Source organism: Rhinichthys klamathensis, unplaced genomic scaffold, assembly GCF_029890125.1.
Source record: "Rhinichthys klamathensis goyatoka isolate OS25496 unplaced genomic scaffold, OSU_Roscu_1.1 h1tg000554l_1, whole genome shotgun sequence".
In the NCBI taxonomy this organism is placed as follows: domain Eukaryota; kingdom Metazoa; phylum Chordata; class Actinopteri; order Cypriniformes; family Leuciscidae; genus Rhinichthys; species Rhinichthys klamathensis.
Window position 1 is genome coordinate 2,024,937 of NW_026607023.1, and position 19,801 is coordinate 2,044,737.

Sequence of the window (19,801 nt, forward strand, 5' to 3'; positions counted from 1 at the left end):
TTGTCCGACCGGACCAAGACGTGGTGGCCTGTTACCTGGGGACAAAAACGCCGTAGCGCTTTGTCGACTGCTATCATCTCCAAGCAGTTTATGTGAAGGAGCTTTTCCCGTTCTGACCACAGGCCAGCTAGCGGTCTGCCCTCGAGCAGTGCTCCCCACCCCGAGGTGGAGGCGTCCGTAGACACCACCTTCACACTCGAAGCGGTCCCCAGACTCACACCTGACTGGTACCAGTCGGTTATTTTCCAAGGTTCCAGAGCTGAAACACACTGAAGGTCGACCCTGAGGCGAAACAGACCCGCTGTCCATGCCCTGGGTGGAACCCGCGCTTTCAGCCACATCTGCAGTGGGCGCATGCGGAGCAAGCCCAACTGGAGTACAGAGGCTGCTGAGGCCATCAGCCCCAGCATTTTCTGAAACCTTTTGAGCGGAACTATCGCGCCGTGGCGGAAGGATTTCGCGACGCGCTGAATATTTAGCCCGCGCTCTGGTGACAGGCGTGCTGTCATGGATAGCGAGTCCAACACTGTTCCCAGAAAGGAAATTTTCTGACTGGGAGACAGTGAGCTCTTCGCCCAATTGACTGTGAGGCCCAGCTCCTCGAGGTGCTCGAGTAATGCGGCCCTGTGTTCTATGAGCTCCGATCGTGATCGAGCTAGAATCAGCCAATCGTCCAAGTAGTTCAGGACTCGCATGCCCTGAAGTCTCAGGGGTGCGAGCGCCGCGTCCATGCACTTCGTAAATGTACGAGGTGCTAGGGACAGGCCGAACGGCAGGACTGTGTATTGATATGCCTGGCCCTCGAAGGCGAATCTCAAGAATCGCCTGTGATGGGACGGTATTTGTATTTGGAAATAGGCGTCTTTCAGATCTATTGACATAAACCAGTCCCCGTGGCGCACTTGCGCAAGGATTTTCCTGGTCGTAAGCATTCTGAACTGGCGTTTCACAAGCACTCTGTTCAGCTGTCGCAGATCTAAAATGAGTCTGAGACCCCCATCCTTTTTCGGTACCAGAAAATATCTGCTGTATAGGCCCCCTTCGCTCTGCACCTGAGATAAAGGTTCTATAGCCCCTTTGCTCAGTAGTTTCGCTATCTCGGCACGAAGTAGTTGAGACACTTCGTTTTTCACCGTAGTTTCGACACGCGCCGCTTAACGGCGCGGGCGTCGAGCGAATTGTAGCGAATAGCCTCTCTTTATAGTGTTCAGCACCCATTCTGATACCCCGGGAAGCTTTGACCACGCATCTGCGTGAATAGCTAGAGGCAGAATGAAATCCGGGCTCTGGTCGCGGCAAAACGGCAGCTCGAGAGCCCTGGTATACTGGGAACACAACACCGTGTTTACAGCGTTCGAGGCGGGGGGCGCGCTGATCACAGCGGGCGGCCTGGCCGCGCTCAGCTTTTTTATGGCAGATTGTGCAGAAAAAGTGAGCGGGGCAGATCCCGTAGGATTTGGCGTGTCTGTGAGAAAATGTGGGTGCGGGACTGCGGGCACATTTATTACACTGAAAACATTGTCGGTCAGAGCCGACTGAATGTGTGTTGGTTTCGTTTTTACAGAAACCAAGGGACACGCAGCATGCAGTGTGAGCGGGCATTGTGACATGGGCGCGTTCACTACATTGTTTGCACAATCGACCTGAGTCGATTTTATTTGTGGTAGCCCTGCACCGTGGCGGGCTGTGTCTGGGTGAGGGAATGGGCACTGGGTGGGCATTCTTACAACACTCATAACACCATCGGCCGTGGCCGGAACACCAGAAAATGCACTCTTTATTGGATTTATCTGGGTAGCCGTAAAAACGGCTTTTGTGCGCAGGCAAACGGGCTGAGACACCGGCTGGCTCACTGCGAAATACACTGGGACAGTCGCGATGCTTGGAACTGACCGAGCGAGAAGTTTTGGTGGAAATCCGGCCGCAGCGGGATCTGAACACCGTCGCTTTCCTAGAATGGCTAGGAAGATTTTGAGGCCTCGGGCTTGATCTCAATCCTCGGCCGGGGCCCGCGCTGAGGGGGGCGGCGTCCAGCAGAGCGAGAGCGCGGTCTTTGGTCTCGGGCGTGGCGGCGCTGTGAAGCGGCGGCGGCGGGCGGTGCAGGCTGCGGCTGAGAACTGCGAGCAGACGGCTGTTTTGAGCGGCCTGCAGCGGAGCTCGAGCGCTTCGGAAGGAAGTGCTTCATAGCCTGCGAAGTCTTTTGCACTTCCATGAATCTGTCCGCGAAATCTTTGACGGCAGATCCGAAGAGGCCCGCTGGTGAAATGGGCGCGTCGAGAAACACAGAGCGCTTGGCTTCCGTCATCTCGGACAGCGTCATCCATAAGTGTCTCTCAGCCACGGTGAGAGAGGCCATATTCCGTCCTATGGCCTGTGCAGCGGCTTTAGCAGCGCGAAGAGCGAGGTCTGTAGCGCTTCTCAGGTCCTTCCTCGTCCAGTTTAAGGAGAAGGTCGGCCTGGAAGATCTGCAGGATAGCCATAGTGTGCAGCGCTGAAACTGCTTGCCCGGCGGCGGTGTAAGCGCGTCCGTGTATGGCTGACGTCACTCGGCAGGCTTTAGATGGTAGCGTCGTGTGAGCGCGCCGTCCAGCGGAGGGCGGGCAGAGATGAGACGCTACAGCTGGTTCCACAGGAGGAACAAAAAGGTACCCTCTGTCCTTCGCGCCATCCACCGAGGAGAAAGCAGCAGAGGCAGAGGTACGCAGCCTGGCGGAGAAGGGGGCGTTCCACGATTTAGTCACTTCCTCGTGAAGTTCCGGGAGGAAGGGCGCGGGCCTTGACTTTGACGGAGCCTCGTCATTTCCGAGAAAGCGTCCGTCCAGTCTGTTGCGCGGCGGTTGCGCGGGCGCCTCCCAATCGAGGCCGATGCTTTCCACGGCCTGAGAGAGCAGACGCATCAGCTCAGTCTCAATGCCGGTTCTCTTACCAGTGGTCTGGCGGGAAACGCTAGCGGAGGGGAGGTCCACGGAGCTCGCCCAATCCTCGCTATCGGATGCCAGAAGAGAACACGCCTCGGTGGGTTCGTCGAACTCGTGGACGGAAGCGGCGGCAGGTGGCGGCCGTTGTCCGTCAGTGAGCGACTCGAGCGAAGCCGGCGAAGCTGGCGGGCGAACCGGCGAGCTTTGGCGGGCTGGAGAAAGCTCGGGAGCGCGCTGGGCGCGGCGCTTCTTGCGGCGCGGCACCACGGCGGGCTGTGGTGAAGGCTCGGAGAATGATGCCAGGCGAGTCCTCAGAGTCACCATAGGCAAAAGCTCGCAATGAGGGCATCCGCCGTCAGCGAGTGCGAGGGCCGCGTGATCCTCACCCAGGCAGGAAACACAGATGATGTGACGGTCTCCGTCGCTGAGCGGGGCGCGGCACGAGCCACAGGATGGCATCTTTAAAAAGACGCAGCTCTTTTGTGAAGAGAAGTGTGAGTCGCGTCAAGTAAGCGAGCAAACACTCTCACCAGAGTAAAGATACACAGAGTATAAAAGGATATAGAATGCCGGAAAGCGCAGCAGGTACGGCAGTTGAAGGCGGCGAGGCCAGCGACTCCAGAGCTCGTCCCGCTGAAAGGCTTGCTTCGACGGCGCGGCTTCTCACTCCGGATCCAGCGATGCGTGTGCGTCGCTGAAGAGATGAAAATCAGCTTGTACCAGCCTAACGAGCATATTTATAGGGTGAGACCACGCCCTTTCTGGCGGGACGTGACGATATGGGCGCGAATTGCCCCCATTGGTCATTACGTCACGCAGAGTCTCTCTCGATAGGCTGCTGCATTTGCCGCAAGAGCAACCAATAGGCGCGCGAGCTGTTTCGCCTATGTCTGCTTGCTGCTGCAAAGCGTTTTACATTAATAAAAAATTAAGGATAATTTTTGGCTTCAATATCTCGTGGAAAAGAGTTTTTCCCCTAGCGTAAGCTATTACGCAGTACGAGAGATACTCTCGTAAGAGAACTGGACAAATGGCAGTTAATAGTGGATATGTATTTTTAATTAACTAAAACATCGGGACTTCTCAAGGAGCTCAGTGAGATGTGACTGCACGGACCGCCATCTTACCGGAACCAATGGAATGTTATTGTAAAGTGTTACCATTTCATATGTTTCCAAAGAGTCGTGCTTAAAGATGGCCATTAAAATGTAATAAAGACCTGTATTATGTATACGTAATATAGCCTATAGTCTCTCACTTTATTTGCTTCTATATTTTAGAACACTTGATGATTATCTAATCAAAATAACAAGATCTATTGTAGTGATTAAAAAGATCTTTAATCGAAAGCGTTTCTGATTAGTTTGTTTCTGTCGGCTGCATGAACATATCTGAGAAAGCAATCACGTCACTAGTTTTAAATATGCAACTTCGTCGGCTAATGAACACATAAAAGTGACCAGCCGGATAAAAATAATGCAAATAGATGGTAACAATTGTGCCATAAAACATTTGGGTCAGGTCTGCGTGTGTTTTTGTCACATTGCATTAACGGTTGACTGAGGTAATGTTAGAGTCCTCACAGCCTCGACGGCAAACTACTGTTCTTTCTCTGCTGATGCAGCATCTAGTCAACAAATGAATTCATTTGTAATGATATGGCAATATGTAGCTACTTTAGTGTTATGTATTCATACCGTTTCGCTGTCGGTGTTTTAAATGTCAGCGCTCTCGCTGCGTGTTCTCTCCGTGCTGCGCGCTGCCTCACGTGTTAACGTAAACAACTACTCAGCCAGTGATAGTTTGTTATTTGTCCTCTAGAGGCCGCTCTCACTCTGTATAATGTCAGCAGTCTCTTTCTGTTCTGAGCGCTCTCGTGCTGTGTAATGACCGCGCGCACTTCTCAGCCGCTCCAGCAACGGACGCAACTCGGAAAACTATCGGTGTGGATTTTTGCCGATAACGATAGTTCCACCAAACAACTGTCGGTGCCGATTAATCGGCAAAACCGATGAATCGGTCGACCTCTAGATTACATTATTAAAAATAGTCCTGGCCTTTGTCATCATCTATCTTCAACCAGTGATGTGTGAAAGCTATAACCTTTCCCAATAATGTTTTTCTACTTTTGTCTTTAGGAAAGCCATCGGATGACCCTCAAAATCCAGATTACATCCCATCAAAGCTTCCTCACAGACCTGACACCTCAGCATCAGAGGTCTCTGAGATGAGCGTTGGAGTTCAGCCTCCTGAGGAAGTGCAGGACATGGACATAAATGTAACACAAGTCAAGTCCTACAATGATATGTGTGTTGGAAAAGATCTCACTATGAGTGATATTGAAAATATACTGAAACTGAACACATCCAACAAAGAGCAAGTGAAAAGCCTACAGTCAAAGGTACAAACTCTCACATGTGAGTGGAAACAACTGCAATCTGATGTGGATTTAAGCGATGATCAAATCATTCACTTCTACACTGGCCTTCGCTCATCCAAAATGTTTTTCGCCCTATTGACATATCTCACCACTTCTTGGAGTCCGAGAACACAGAGTCCTCCAACACCTCTCCAGTTTTACTTGGTCTTAATGAAACTGAGACTTGGCCTCACTCATGAAGATCTTGCCTTCAGGTTTCATTGCACTTGTGCAACAATCTGTGCAATATTTCACGACTGGTTGAACGTAATGACGCGGCGCTTCAGCACTCTAATTCATTGGCCTTCTAGGGAAGAGATTAGGAAGAATCTTCCTGCCCTGTTCAAAAGCCCCCCTTTCAATTCAGTGAGGTGTATCATAGACTGCAGCGAGATTTTTATTGACCGTCCAACATCACTCGGTGAAGGAACAATGACACACCCCAACTATAATTCCCACGACACCATCAAATTCCTGATTGGCCTCAGTCCAACAGGGTCAATCACATTCCTTTCCAAGTCTTGGGGTGGGAGAGCCAGTGACGAAACGATCACCAAATCTTCTGGTTTACTCGATCTTTTGGAAGAGGGAGACGTTGTCATGGCTAACAGAGGGTTCAGTTTCCCGGAGTATTTTGCTGCGAAAGGAGTCCAGCTACTCATACCAGCTTCACCCCGTGGAAAGACACCGCTTGCAGGACAGGAAGTGTGTGTGTCGCGTCACATGTCAAGGCTGAGGATGCATGTGGAACGAGCCATTGGTCGCATTAAAAAGTACTGCATTTTGCGACAAACACTCCCCATGAACTTGGTGAAGCGAAGATCGAAGGACACCGTGGCAACCGTTGATAAAATTCTATTGGTTTGTTCTGCGTTGTCTAATTTGGACAAGTCATTAATTCAGTGAAAGAGGTTGTAAGTGGTTGGAAACCTTTTATTGTGTTATTGGTGGCAGGTTTAACACATGAAGTGTTGCACTGTGTGTATCCTTTGTATATAGAGTTTTATTGGATTTATGTTTGATTTTTAATGGTTATTTCTTTCTAACCATCTACAATTATTAAACATTTGTTTAATGAGAACATTTTATTGTCCTGCAATGTATTTCACAACAAAATGAACACTTTTAACAGATTACTTAAAAGGCTGTGTATGATATCACATTTACGTGTGTTATGGTGAACACACTGAACAAAACCATTGCTCACCAGGGTGCCTTTTTAAGCCTACACATCTCAGGTGAAACCCCTTGTGACAGACAGAGCACTGCGTGACACGTGTTCTAGACCTGCTTTTACACAAACAGGAAGTCTCCGCGAGCAGAAATGGTTTCTTCAGTTTGCGTGTGCAAATGTCTGTGAGAATGTGCTGTCTGTAGAAGAGATGCAGTTCTGATCTGAGCCCAGTGCTCTTCAGAGAACTCTACTTTCTGAGTGTGGCAGTCCTCTGTTGTCCAAATGACAAAGATGTTTTGAGTTCACACACTGCCATTCGCCCCTGAACTTGTGCATAGTATGCATGATTCTGTTTGAGCTCAAAGTTTTTTCCCAGACAGAAATCTTTGCTCTTGATAGCATGAGTAATGGACATTTGCATACTTTAAGGGGCATTTTATTTCAAGTGTAGCACGTGAGCAGTATATGTACAATGTCAAAATTATAACTACTTTTGCTTTGCCCTTACAACGTTTTGACAATTCAAGCCATATAAACACACACACACACACATTATATATATGTGTGTATGTATGCATATGGAAAACATGAAATATGTTCCAATGGTACTTTTCACAGATATAGTTACATGCATTGATAGGTTATATAAGGTGACTATATCCAAATATGTATCCATGTATGTAACTATATTCATGAAAACCAAATAGGAACATGTCGTGTTTTGCATATATTGTCATCAGGTTTCTGAAAATTCCTGACCTAAAAAGCATGCTTTGTGAGACTGGTGTGATTGTGTATAAGATGAGCTCCCTACTCTAAACTGCTATTTGTCTGACAGGCTTGGAAAAGTCAATCTAAAACAGTGGGATTATACATTTACTGCAAGTATTTACTTTTATCTAAAAGCAGCAACACAACCCTTATGAAAATTAACTATGGTTATTAACCAAGTAAAAGTCTAGTAACCAAGTATTTTTTTTTTTTTTTTTGCGGATTGATAACCATTTGTTTTACAACAAATGCCAATGACAATAACCATGTTTTTTATTTGCAGTAAAACCATGATTAATTTTCATAAGGGATGTGATGAATTAGAATTGAATATGAATTAGAATAATAAAAAAAACACGTTAGCCAGAATTGAATTGCATGCACCTTCAGATGGAGCATCCAAACCCTCTCTAACACACTGTGCCACAGCAACAAAGATCGCAGCAACATGGCTACACACTTCACCTAACCTAACCACAAATATTTCCAAACGTATGAAATAATTACGTATGCAATAGGTAATAATGAGATGCAACAATTAGTTTACTAGAGGATTAGCAATGTGATTTATTGTTTTAATAGACATACTTACCCGGCCATGCAAGTTCAATGTACTTCACCAAATACAAGACAAACATCATCCACATTGTAAGAACAAACCTTTCTAACTTTTCCGCTAAGGAAGGAGTTGTAAGCATCTAGACTACGATATGCCTTGACCGCTTCTCTCGTGTAGACAGACACACTCGGTCTCAACCAGATAACGGTACACGTCTGGATACGTCACTGTCTTCAGGGAAACGTTTTATCTTCTGAGTGAATAGTTGTTGCCTCAGAGTCTGATTAAAAGGGTCCAATAATTCCACGTTATCGTCTATTTTTAATTTTCTTTTGTTATTTTGTTTTGACAGCTCTGGGATTTAAAAATGGCGCCACCAGAAATGCGCAGTATCATTGCAACACGTTTGGTATTGTTTACTTCCTGGAAATGGTCTTTAGTACACTGTCAAAAAGCACCACCCTTCCGATGAGACGTTAAACGGAGGCCATAACTCTCTGTGGTCAATATAAATCCCAGCATCCTGACCAAATTTGCCCATTGACCTCTGTCCATCATGGCCTCCTAATAATCCCCATATAAACTCATTGGCTTCATCACTCTGTCTCCTCTCCACCAATAAAGTTGTAGGCGTTCTGGTGCAATATGGCTGGCGTCGCATCATCCGGTGGATGCTGCACATTGGTGGTGGTTGAGGAGATTCCCCTTCCATATGTAGAGCTCTTTGAGTGCTGATAAAAGCGCTATGTAAATGTAACGAATTATTATTAATATTACTCCAATACCCTCCGTTTGAGCCTCTTTCAATAGCCAACCTTCGATCTCTTTCGCTAAAGACCGCCCTTCTGGTAGCCTTGGCATGGTCAAGCAAGTTGGCGATTTGCAAGTTGGAATAATATTTCTGTGGACACATCCTGCCTCGAGTTTAGGCCTAATGACAGTAAGGTTGGGCCTAAGATGCTTTCCACACCCATCAGGGCACAAATCATAATGCTCTCTGCTCTATCTCCCACACCCACTCTGCCCGGTCCGGGCCCTTAAGGGGGTCGCACACCGGACGTGAAGCTACGTCTTTAAAATTCGAACACATTATGTTCTATGAGTGTACACACACCAGCAGCGCCATTCGGCGTCTGTCCGCGGCTCCCAGCTACAACTCAGGGCCCCGGTCAAAATCCTGCCGCGCCATTTACATAGCTGTATATAAAATGTATATTATATTTGTCTCAAATCATCATTAATGTACATACTAACTTCACCCTGTGCTGCAAGGTACATTTAGTTATACATTCATTTACAGAAATCAGCTGCGTGGATGAAGATTGCTAATATTATTGCATTTTCATGTGAGATTCTCAATTAATTCAGTTAATGTAAGCCCTGTTCAGACTGCAGATTTAGCAACGATTAGGGGTGTAACAATATATCGTGTCTCAATAAATCTCAATACAAAAATGCAACAGTATGTATCGTGGATAGTGACAATATATATTGTGTATAGTTCACCCAAAATAAAAATTACTGTGTGAGAAAAAGCTTTCTTAGTTTAGTTTCAGTACTAAACTACTACAGTGTTGAATATAATGTATAATAATGCCATGGGGGAATATTTGTGGGTCCCGATAATGCTGAATGTCTTATGTTACCAGTAAAAAGTGTCCTACATAATTTTAAATATATCTAGTCAGTGACAGAGTGCAAGCATATTTGTCTACAATAATTCTGTATTTTCAGCTTCAGAATAATGAATATTTGTATTCTGGTGTCACTGTCACTACAAATCCAAGCCTATTCATTTCCACACCCAATCTTATACCAAATTTAGCATTTTAATCAACAGTTCATTTTTTGTTAACCTTTTATCATATGTCTTGGAGTATCGCAATAATATCGTAGCGTGAAATATATCGAATCGTGAGATGAGGGTATTGTTACACCCCTAGCAAAGATTGTATTTAATTGTACAGTACAATCATAACATGGTACAGACATTATCTTCTTTTCATAATGTCCATAAAGTTGACTGAGTTGTCCTAGACGAGACGAGACACTGCCCTGCGCTTCTCATCCGGTGTGCGACCCTCTTCAGGGAGTACATTGAGCACTCGAGCCAGTTCCGGCAGTCAGAGCAGATATTTGTGTGCTTCGGAGGCCGCTCTAAGGGATTGCCAGAGACTTTCTCATTGGATAGTGGACGCGATAGCACTAGCTTACAAGTCCTTGGACTTGCAGTGCCCTATAGGGGCGAGGGTCCACTCCACCAGGGGTATGCCCTCCTCTTGGTCTAGCGGAGTGTTCATCGCGGATATCTGTACAGCGGCCGACTGGTCCTCGTCGTCCACTTTGTTGGAACTAGATAGTATTCTGATTGTCCAATCCAATCTGACTTCTGACCTATAATGCTGCCTGAATCATAATCATCCAGAGGAGAACTGGCCCCCCGACTGAGGCTGGGTTCTCCCAAGTTTTTTTTTTTTTTTTCATTCTCTCACCTGATGGAGTTTTGGTTCCTTGCCACTGTCGCCTTTTCACCTTTGTTGCCATTGGCTTTTGGCTTGCTTAGTCGGGGACATTAAATTTAACATTTGATTGAATATTCAACAATATTATTGATCTGCCTGCATTGACACCATGAGAACTGAACTGAGCTGAGCTGGACGATGACATCACGGTTTTCTCCAGAGCGGCTATATATATATATATATAAATTAACTAAATTAATAACTTTTTTACAACAAAAACGAAACATCATTGAACTTTCTTAAGCTGGACTGTGACGCTATTTTCTTCTGGAAACAAACTTTGTTGCATTATTTTCCTGTTATCTCTGTAAAGCTTCTTTTAAACAATCTGTATTTTAAAAAGCGCTATATAAATAAATGTGACTTGAAGTCCCTGCTCTTCAGGCACAGATATGATCTGCTTAACCAGTCCCCAAACACAGGGTTTTTCCTAGTGGTGTCATGCCCCATCGGCCCCGCCTTGCTGGGAAAAAAACCTTTAAAGGAGAAGTTCGGTATTTTACACTTAAAGCCCTGTTTTAAGATCGTTTCTGATGAAATAGAACGGTTAAGATTAAAATTTGGACACATGCTGCTGGCCCGAGAATTTTCGGTTTCTGTGTTTGCACCCCCCCCCCACCTCCACAATGGTTGCATAGGTGCACTGGAACAATCCTTCCTAAAACGCATTAAACTTTAGTTTACAAAGACGTGAAACTCACCGAGTGGTCTGGGGTGTTCACTGATATGCTCACACAAAAATCGCTGCAAAAGATGCTTTCCAACAGGTTTTATTGTAGTTTTTGTCCAAGTCAAGTACAATGGAGTTGAGGAAGGATTGTTCCAGTGCACCTATGCAACCATTGGGGAGGTGGGGGGGGGTGCAACCACAGAAACCGAAAATTCTCGCGCCAGCAGCATGTGTCCAAATTTCAATCTTTATCGTTCTATTTCATCAGAAACGATCTTAAAACAGGGCTTTAAGTGTAAAATACCGAACTTGTCCTTTAAAGGTGCAGTGTGTAGATTTTAGCGGCATCTAGCGGTTCGGTTGCGAGTTGCACTAATGGCTCAGCCCACAGCTCACCCCTCCCGTTCGAAGAAGCTACGGTGGCTAAAACGGGACAAACATATCGTCGTCTGAGACAGCAGAGAATAGCCAGAGTAAGCCAAGAGTGTGTAACATTCACTGTTTCTGTACCACAGTCCATTATAAACCACATCATGGATAAAGTTTACAAAGCCATAGTCAGGTGAGGATCAAGGGACTTAATATATAATATAATAATAGTAATCAGCTGATTGTCTCACGAACATAACCAGCACATTTCTCCCCACATAGCGAAACTATCCAACTACATATTTTTTCTAACAGGGTAGTAAATGTTTAGCTTGCTAATATGAGCTGTTATGCTGTAGGGCTGTGGCTGAGCTGGTTAAAGCGTAAAGCATTGTTTAAACTCGACGCGTCCGCATGAGCGCGAAGGTGCGCGCGGAAAAAATGACGTGATTGTAACAGCGCGCGCGCATCCGCATCCCCTAGACACCATTTACTACACACAAATTAATAAATAATAATGAATACAAATATTGTTTTTTTTTCCCTCTGGTTTTGAAAACTCTTCGCGATCGACTTAAAATGCTTCCAAGATCGACTTGACGACCAACGCGATCGACGGGTTGGTGACTCCTGTAACGTTACTGTTTTACGGTCAACAGTACTAATCAGCTGATTGTCAAAGCCATAACACAGCGAGGGAGAAGAACTAGGTTACATAAAAACAATCCAACTACACATTTTACACCGCTGAGAAGGGAAAAGTCACTACTCACGGTGTCTATGGCTAGCTTTAGCTTTCTGCGGCTTCCCATTCAAGGTAGTGACGAAGCGCGCTCTGTAGCGCTGTTTGTTCACTGTCGGCTACGGTAGAAACATGACGTCACAATATGTTGATCTTCATAGAAGGGGGTGCCCGCCGTTATGTAGATGTATGTCTAATTCTAAGGTAATAAAAACATAACGGTTCATTGAGTAAGGTCTTTATACACCACTGAACACATAGTTATGGATCTTAAATTGCATTTCTGTCAATAGATCCTCAGAAATATCACACATTGCACCTTTAAGTCCGTATCTCTCACGGCATTCTGTTCTGCTCTAGTAGCACGGCACTATTGAATTGCATTCCCCATAAGCGTCAGTAACTGACGGAATGCGAGTGAACCGTATTGAAAGGGAACGTTTCAGTTACTAACATCCGGTTCCCTGAGATAAAGGGAACGAGCATTACGTAGCTTGTCGAAGCTCCTGCTCCTCAGTCGAAAAATCAGCAATCAGCACGACTTAAATAGGCAGTCTGTTTTGGCGGGCTGAAATGCCATTTGTCTTCAGTATTCAGAGAAAAACAGAGTTTTCCCCATAAGCATCAGTAACTGACGCAATGCTCATTCCCGTCATCTCAGGGAACTAAGGTTACATTAGTAACCGAAACGTTTTCCATTCTTTAACACAGAGAGTCACAATTGAAGTGTGGGGAGACGTTTATTCAGTTCTTTTAAAAGTGCCTTACATTATGACTTGAGGTAAATCCATATATCATAATTAGAAACATTTCAGGACAAGACAAACCTGCTTTCAAATATAGATTGAAACAATTTCCCTGTGTTTTTAAAAATTTTCTTTTTTTTTAAACGTAATTATATTTAAGAAGAACACCATGGCACATGGTATAAAAAATACACTGAAACTCCAGGGAAGATCAAAAACCAACACACCTTTATGAACTGAGTGGTATTTTGAATCACAGTAGAGGTCCTTTATGCATCGCTAACAATGTCATCGCTTACTGCTATATATATATATATATACTATACTGGTATGGTTATAGCACTCTGGCATTTAAAAATCATTCACATATTAAACAAAAAGAACAAACTTATTGCTTTTTTAAAACATTCCATAAACCACTTATTCATGTGCAAACTGTCTTGATGACCGTGTGAGTGTGGTTTACTCTTATGGTATATTTGGAGGGGAGATTAGGGAAAGGGACTGGGGTTTTTAGTACACCCATGAGATTGGCACCCACTGTGGGGTCGAGGAGGCTCTCTCGATGGCCTCCTCTACACCCTTAACACTCTCATCTACGTCATTGTTGACGAGCATTTCATCGAAGAAGTGGCGGTATGAACTGAGGATGCCATCGGATTCTTTCTGGATGTTCTGCACTGCCTCTGACTGAAAAGTAGAAAAGCATAGATTACAAATCTTTATTCTACAAAGGAATTATTGCTTTATTATAAACCTCAGGTCATAAGCGTGGATAGGCTTATGGGTGGGCTTATTGGACCAGATTCACAAAAATCTTCTTTAGAAATCATTTCTTACCTTTGAGGATTTAAGACAAGGTTATCCTAACTTTGGAAAGTTATTTACGATGGTTTTTAATAGGCCTGTCATGATTCGTCGATTAAATTTGAGTACTTGATTTTTAAAAAATCCTTGATTGCAATTTATTCATGTCGATTAACTGGCAAAATACTAGAAGTGGTGCATAAGTTGATTGTTTATATTATGTATATATATTTTGTATTTTAACAGTGTTGTTCAACAAAACCACATGATTACTTGTTTTTGATACTTTATTTGAACCAACTATTACTGCCTCATGTATTTTAAGTCATTTTATTGCCTATTATTCACTTAGTCTATTTTTATTACCACAAAAAAAATATACGCTTACTCGATTCATTCTTAAGAAGTATCTTTGGAAATACATTTGTACATTTTTTTTATTGGAAATACAAAAACAATTTAATTCTTAAGAATGTTTTGTGAATCTGGTCCCTGGGGCTTAAAGCCTGAATGAATCATTTTCTAACCTGATTGCCAGTGTTAGTAGGAGCAATAAACATCACAAGAGGAGCAAACTCTGCCGTTCTGAGCACTTTCAGCGTCTGGAAAAAAACAAAAAGAGTTCAGAAAGCAATTGACTGACAAGGCTAGAAATAGTGACGGTTCATCAAAATAAAGACACCACAATGCTAGGGATCAAATGCTATGCTTATTTAATAGCTGACTCAACAGTGTGGCACTACCTGTGGTTCCACATCCAGCAGAGCAATTTTCCCCTGTGCGTGAATCTTGTCAACAGTTTCGATCTTAGTACCAAACATGTGTCCCTGGTGACTGCCGTATTCAAGTAGCTGATTCCCGACGATACATTTGGTCATTTCATCATTGGAAATAAAGAAATATTCTTTGCCATTCTCCTCGTCCTTCTTTGGAGGTCTAGTGGTGTCTGCAAAGAAAAATTATATTTATGATTCATTATTTTATCATGTTTTTCAGTAGCCTGACGTCGTCATACTCAGATTCTAGTCAGAATGTGAGTCTGATACTGCTCCACTGGGCTGTGATTATGGGGCGTGTTTCAACCCAACCAGGAAAGAAAATGCCTCTGCACTAAATTGGATCGACAAATGCCTTGATCGCGGTTCTGTTCCTCTTTTAAATGAATACGCTGTCTACATCTTCTATAACAGAAGTGATGGCTGAATCTACACATCTAAATTCTCCAGCGGCAGCCATTCTTTGTTGTAAACGAATTCAACCCAAGCGCTCTTTGGTGACGTCGATGATTACGCTACTGTTAATCATCTGTCCATCATCGTGTAAAGCCCGCCCTGACAATTTGATTGGTCCGGGCATACTTGCTTCACAACGGATCAAGTCCAGACCGAACTTCCCATCCTCAAATGTTGTGGGCGGGGCTAATTTCGGCTGGCATCCAGGCTAATTTTTCAGTGAAGAATTGTTAAAAAAAATGTATTTAAGCAAAACTGTATAACTTGTTTACAGAGAATACATAATAAATGTATATAAATCTTTGAAAAATATATATCATCTTATAGTTTTGTTATAGATCTTATAGTCTTATATAGATCTTATTCAGTTTTGTTTCTCAAGTAAAATTGATCTTGTTTTAAGGATGATAGGAAAACAAAATAAAACTATAAATTAAGAAAATGTTTTTGCAGCAAAAAGTTGTCAAAACAGCCTTAAGTGTTTTAAACTTGTTTTTGCATTTTAAAATTTATAATTTGGAAAATCAGCACAATGGAAAGCAAAAACTTGTGAACAGCCCCTTTAAATGATAATGATTATTATCATCAAAATGTTGTCATCATTTACTCACCCTCATGTTGTTCCAAACATGTATGACATGTTTCTTTCTTCTGTTAAACACTAAAGAACATACGGTAACGCTTCCTTTTACAGTCCTGTTACCCATGTACTTACTATGTACTTATTATAGTAATTATAATTACTGGGTAATAACTAGGTACTAACCCTGAACCTACCCCTGAACCTACCCCTAACCCATGTACTTACCTTATATTAGCCAGTACTTTCTAGGTAAGTACACTGTAAGTACACGTAAGTACTGTACTGTAAAAGGAAGCGTTACCGAAGGTATTTCGAAGAATGTTGCTAACCAGACAGTTGGCGGTAGCCATTGACTAACAACTTGAATAGAATTTAAACTATAAAGTAACTCTCCAGTGTGTTCATTTTTACTCGTGTCTGACCTTGACGAAGAAATTGATTGAGTGAAGAAATGAACCTGAAAAGATTGCAGGGGCCCAGAGCACAACTACCTATTACGTAAATAATCATGGCTTTGTTTTGGCTAGATTTTGTTCAAAATGACCTCGTGCGGTTTCGCTTGAAGTACATAAACAATAAAAATAGTGTGGCATGCCAACTTGACGTTATCAATGCCAAACAGCTTTGGAACAACGTGAGGGTGAGTAATGAATGACACATTGTTAGGCGAATTACTGTGCTTAAAAAATTCCTAAATAAACTAGCATGAAATCCATGTTGGTCCGGGCTTTGTTAGAGTTGGTAGAATGCCGGTCTAGCTGGTGAACCATCATAGTCAAGCTGTTATCAAGCAAAACTGAGTTGGTCCACCAGCACACCTGCTTCCCATGCAAGGGATCAGCAAACCAGAAACCAGCATCTCATGCTGGTCCAATTATGCAAACATACCGTTTGCTGTTTTTTTCAGCTGGGTATCCATACATGGATTTGCGATGGTATATAATTGTTTTGCTCTGTTTAAATTCATTCCTAAACACTGTTTAAAATTCCTAAATACAGGTGGAAGACTTTGGAGTTATGCAGCTGGATTGTACATACGTGGTGCTGGGTAGGCAAACTTCTCAGGATATTTGGTCAGCAGTGAAATTTTAATATGGCTCCTTCCAACTCCAGGTGCACCTTTAAACAAGAGCAAAACATTAAATAACACATTTTAGCCTGTAAACTTAGCTGCACATTTTCAAATATTAAGCTCATTTTTGTGGATCTACATGGCAATTCACCCTAATGAAAAAACCTATACCAAAAAGTATACAACAAATCCATTAACATATTTACTCACATATCACTTGAGACTTCCTGATATAAATATTATAATTAAACTTTATTTGGAGTAGGGTACAAAAGGGCTAAGGGCACATCTTAAGAAAAATGTGATTTCACTTCTCCCATAGTGTATGATTGCAGAAAATAAAAACATGTTTGTATTGAACATTGATGGAGTAACAGATTTTGTGTGAAAATAAACAATAAAAGTGGTTTATTTTGTGTAAAAATCTGATAAGTGTATGAGGTGGCGAGGTGGACCTTTTGCCCCACAGACACACGGGGTAAAACCAGCATGGACAAAAGGCACACAGTAATGATACAAATAGTTTTTAATAATATCTAAATTATCTAGAAAAGTTTGTACTATTTTTGGTTTATTTTGATAAAATAATAGATTTAATAAATTATAATAGATAACAATAAATTATATTTTATTATATGATATGATTAATATCATATTTTTAAGAATGATGGTTTCATTATAAATATGGTGATTATCTCTAAGGTGGACACCCAACTTAATGTATGATATTTACCATCTAAATCTAACCATGTCATGTCAACAAATGGAAAAGTCAGCCAGATATTTATTATCATGTTAATAATTGTGCCTTGAGCCTCAACAGCAGGGGTGCCTTTACCCCAAATACTTTTACATATTCTTCCATTATTGAAAAACTGTTGCTTTAATTACCTTGAACAAAACTGAAAATCATCAAGAAGACCTTTGTCTCAAAATATATTCAATAACTTTAGTGATTCTCATTTGCTACTTAAATTTACAACATTTTAAAAAAAATCAAATATTAGATCAAATTTGCACATAATCAGTTTTGCGCTACTGTCTACGATCACGTCAAGGATCAGCCAAATTTCCACATGCATCTTGAAAAGAGGATGTTTTGGAAAGTGCAGCGGCAAGTTTTTGTGCCATCTAGGGGTTTAGAGGAAAACAAATTCAAAGGCCCCTTTTACCCCGGTGCTTTAGCCCCGTTGTACCCTACTTTATTGCACAATGCAAATTTTTTTTATATTAAGCCTAAAATGTGTTTAATATCACTATTAGTAAGGATAGTATGATCTCTGTATAACATCAGTCTTTAAATGCAAGATATTTAAAGTGCACCGCACAATCAAATAGACTTAAGTATATCTTTAGTTGAACTTCAGCACTATTTCTGGTTAACTAAAATGCATTAAGAATAACATTAATTGTCCCAATTTAGCAGACTTTAAGTATACCAAAAGTACAAATGCAGGGTATTTTATTAAGTACATAAATATGTAAACATATTTGTAGTTTACTTGGCATAAAATAAATGTATTTTAAATACATTTTGGTATATAATTTTATAGGGTATATTTTATAAATATATTCTTTTTAACATTTCCGGGGGGTTCAGAAGCTGAAATCGTCATAGTTTGATAAGCTTATAAAGCATATATAGCATATATATTTCTGTATTCCCATTTCCCCCAACAGCAAAGAAAAAATAAAATAAATAAAAACAGCGCTTCGATGCCTTTCCAAAAAAAGGAACAAATATCAAAAGCCTGGTCAGAAGAGAGAACATGATAAATGAACCATCACTCCAAATTAGCCATCAAGCAGTTGTTATTAGAAACACTCAGATAGCAGCGTTAACTATTTGTTCTGAAATTAAATGCCAAGGTAATATAACACAAGGTGTTTTTTGGGGGGGGGGTTATGTATATTAAACCAACTAACTAAGATTAAACCAACTAACTAAGAAAAGAGTCCACGATGATATATGTACTCCCATAACGTCTGTTTGCTTTGTGCTCTAGTTTTGGATTTTACCTGCCTGTCCGCCTGTCTCAGTGCTTTGAGTTGGTTGTCATGGTTACTGATTTAGTTACACACCTGTTCTGAGTTTCTTTGATTATCTACCTGTGTATTTAAGCCCTGTGTTAGTTCTGTTCATTGTCCAATCTCATCTTAGTTAGTTGGTTGATCCGTTCATGTTTTTGATCTAGAGTTGGAAAATAAATTAACTTCTGCGATTAAATCCAGTGTTTTATTCTACCCTGCTGCAAAACCACGATGTGACGCATAAATCCTCCATTCCCAAGAATTCCCTGCTGGCCTAAGCTGTGTCAAAGGTGACGGAGCCACAATATTTAAAGTGAATAGGGTATGATGATGCTTACCGATCAGAACCAGAGTTTTCCGGATGAATGCAGGAAGTCTCACCACTTCTTCATAGGATATTACATCAAGCTGGTCAAAGACTAAGGAAGAAAAAATTCATCGGTTAAAGCTTGACAAGTGCATCTGTGCAAGGCCTGTTTCTATAAGACCAGACTCATGTTGTTGCTTTAACTCAGACACCATTTGAGCTGCGTAACAGACATAAAATGGTTATTGGGAGATGGCATTGGAGAATAACTCATCATTGTGAAATCAAATTTACATTAGTAGAGCTTCACTAACTTGAGCTGTGTTTGGCCAGGTATTTGTCTTTGCATTTCTTCTTCTTGCCAAAAGGACTGCAGGACTGTCCGGCTTCCCGTGTCGCTTTGCTTTTGCTTGCTACTCGCCTGAAGAAACATCAGCAATGTTTAGCTTGTGAAAGAGAGGGAGATCTTAAATGTACATCACTAATTACTTGCGAATGTTGAACCGTCATCAAATGCAGGAAAAGAGTGCAGGTCAGAACGCACCATTCCTGAAGTTCTGGAGAAGGGATGAGTCCTGCAAAGTCTGTGGAGGAGCTGTCCACCTTTCCTTGCCACCAGTTTGGATCTTTCTTATTGATGATATGAATGATGTCACCCGTTTGGAATTTCAGGCCGACTTCTTTGCATGGGATCAGGTCATCTTTGGCAGGGTCATAGTCAAACTGTGCTCTCATATACATCTGCAAAAACATTATCCGGAAAACATTACTCTCTCATAAAACCATCACAAGTGCTTCATAAAGATGATTTAGCCAATCAGTGCCTTCCAATTTTAGTGGTCGGTTTCTCCAGGGTCAACGAATCCAGGAACATGTCCT

At 42.3% G+C, this 19,801-nt stretch overlaps 1 protein-coding gene across 1 annotated transcript in view; it reads right to left on the reverse strand.

Annotated features, from left to right (window-relative positions):
• Positions 1-12,865: 12,865 nt before the first annotated feature.
• Positions 12,866-19,801, reverse strand: part of mpp1 (MAGUK p55 scaffold protein 1) — a 30,516-nt gene continuing 23,580 nt past the window's right edge. Inside the window, exons 6-12 of the mRNA XM_056239125.1 lie at positions 19,467-19,663; positions 19,237-19,343; positions 18,954-19,034; positions 16,551-16,631; positions 14,441-14,643; positions 14,225-14,299; positions 12,866-13,580 (exon numbers count right to left, since the gene is read on the reverse strand). Of these exons, the coding sequence (XP_056095100.1) occupies positions 13,404-13,580; positions 14,225-14,299; positions 14,441-14,643; positions 16,551-16,631; positions 18,954-19,034; positions 19,237-19,343; positions 19,467-19,663 (921 nt within the window). The 3' untranslated portion in view covers positions 12,866-13,403. The remainder of the gene's footprint in view (positions 13,581-14,224; positions 14,300-14,440; positions 14,644-16,550; positions 16,632-18,953; positions 19,035-19,236; positions 19,344-19,466; positions 19,664-19,801) is intronic.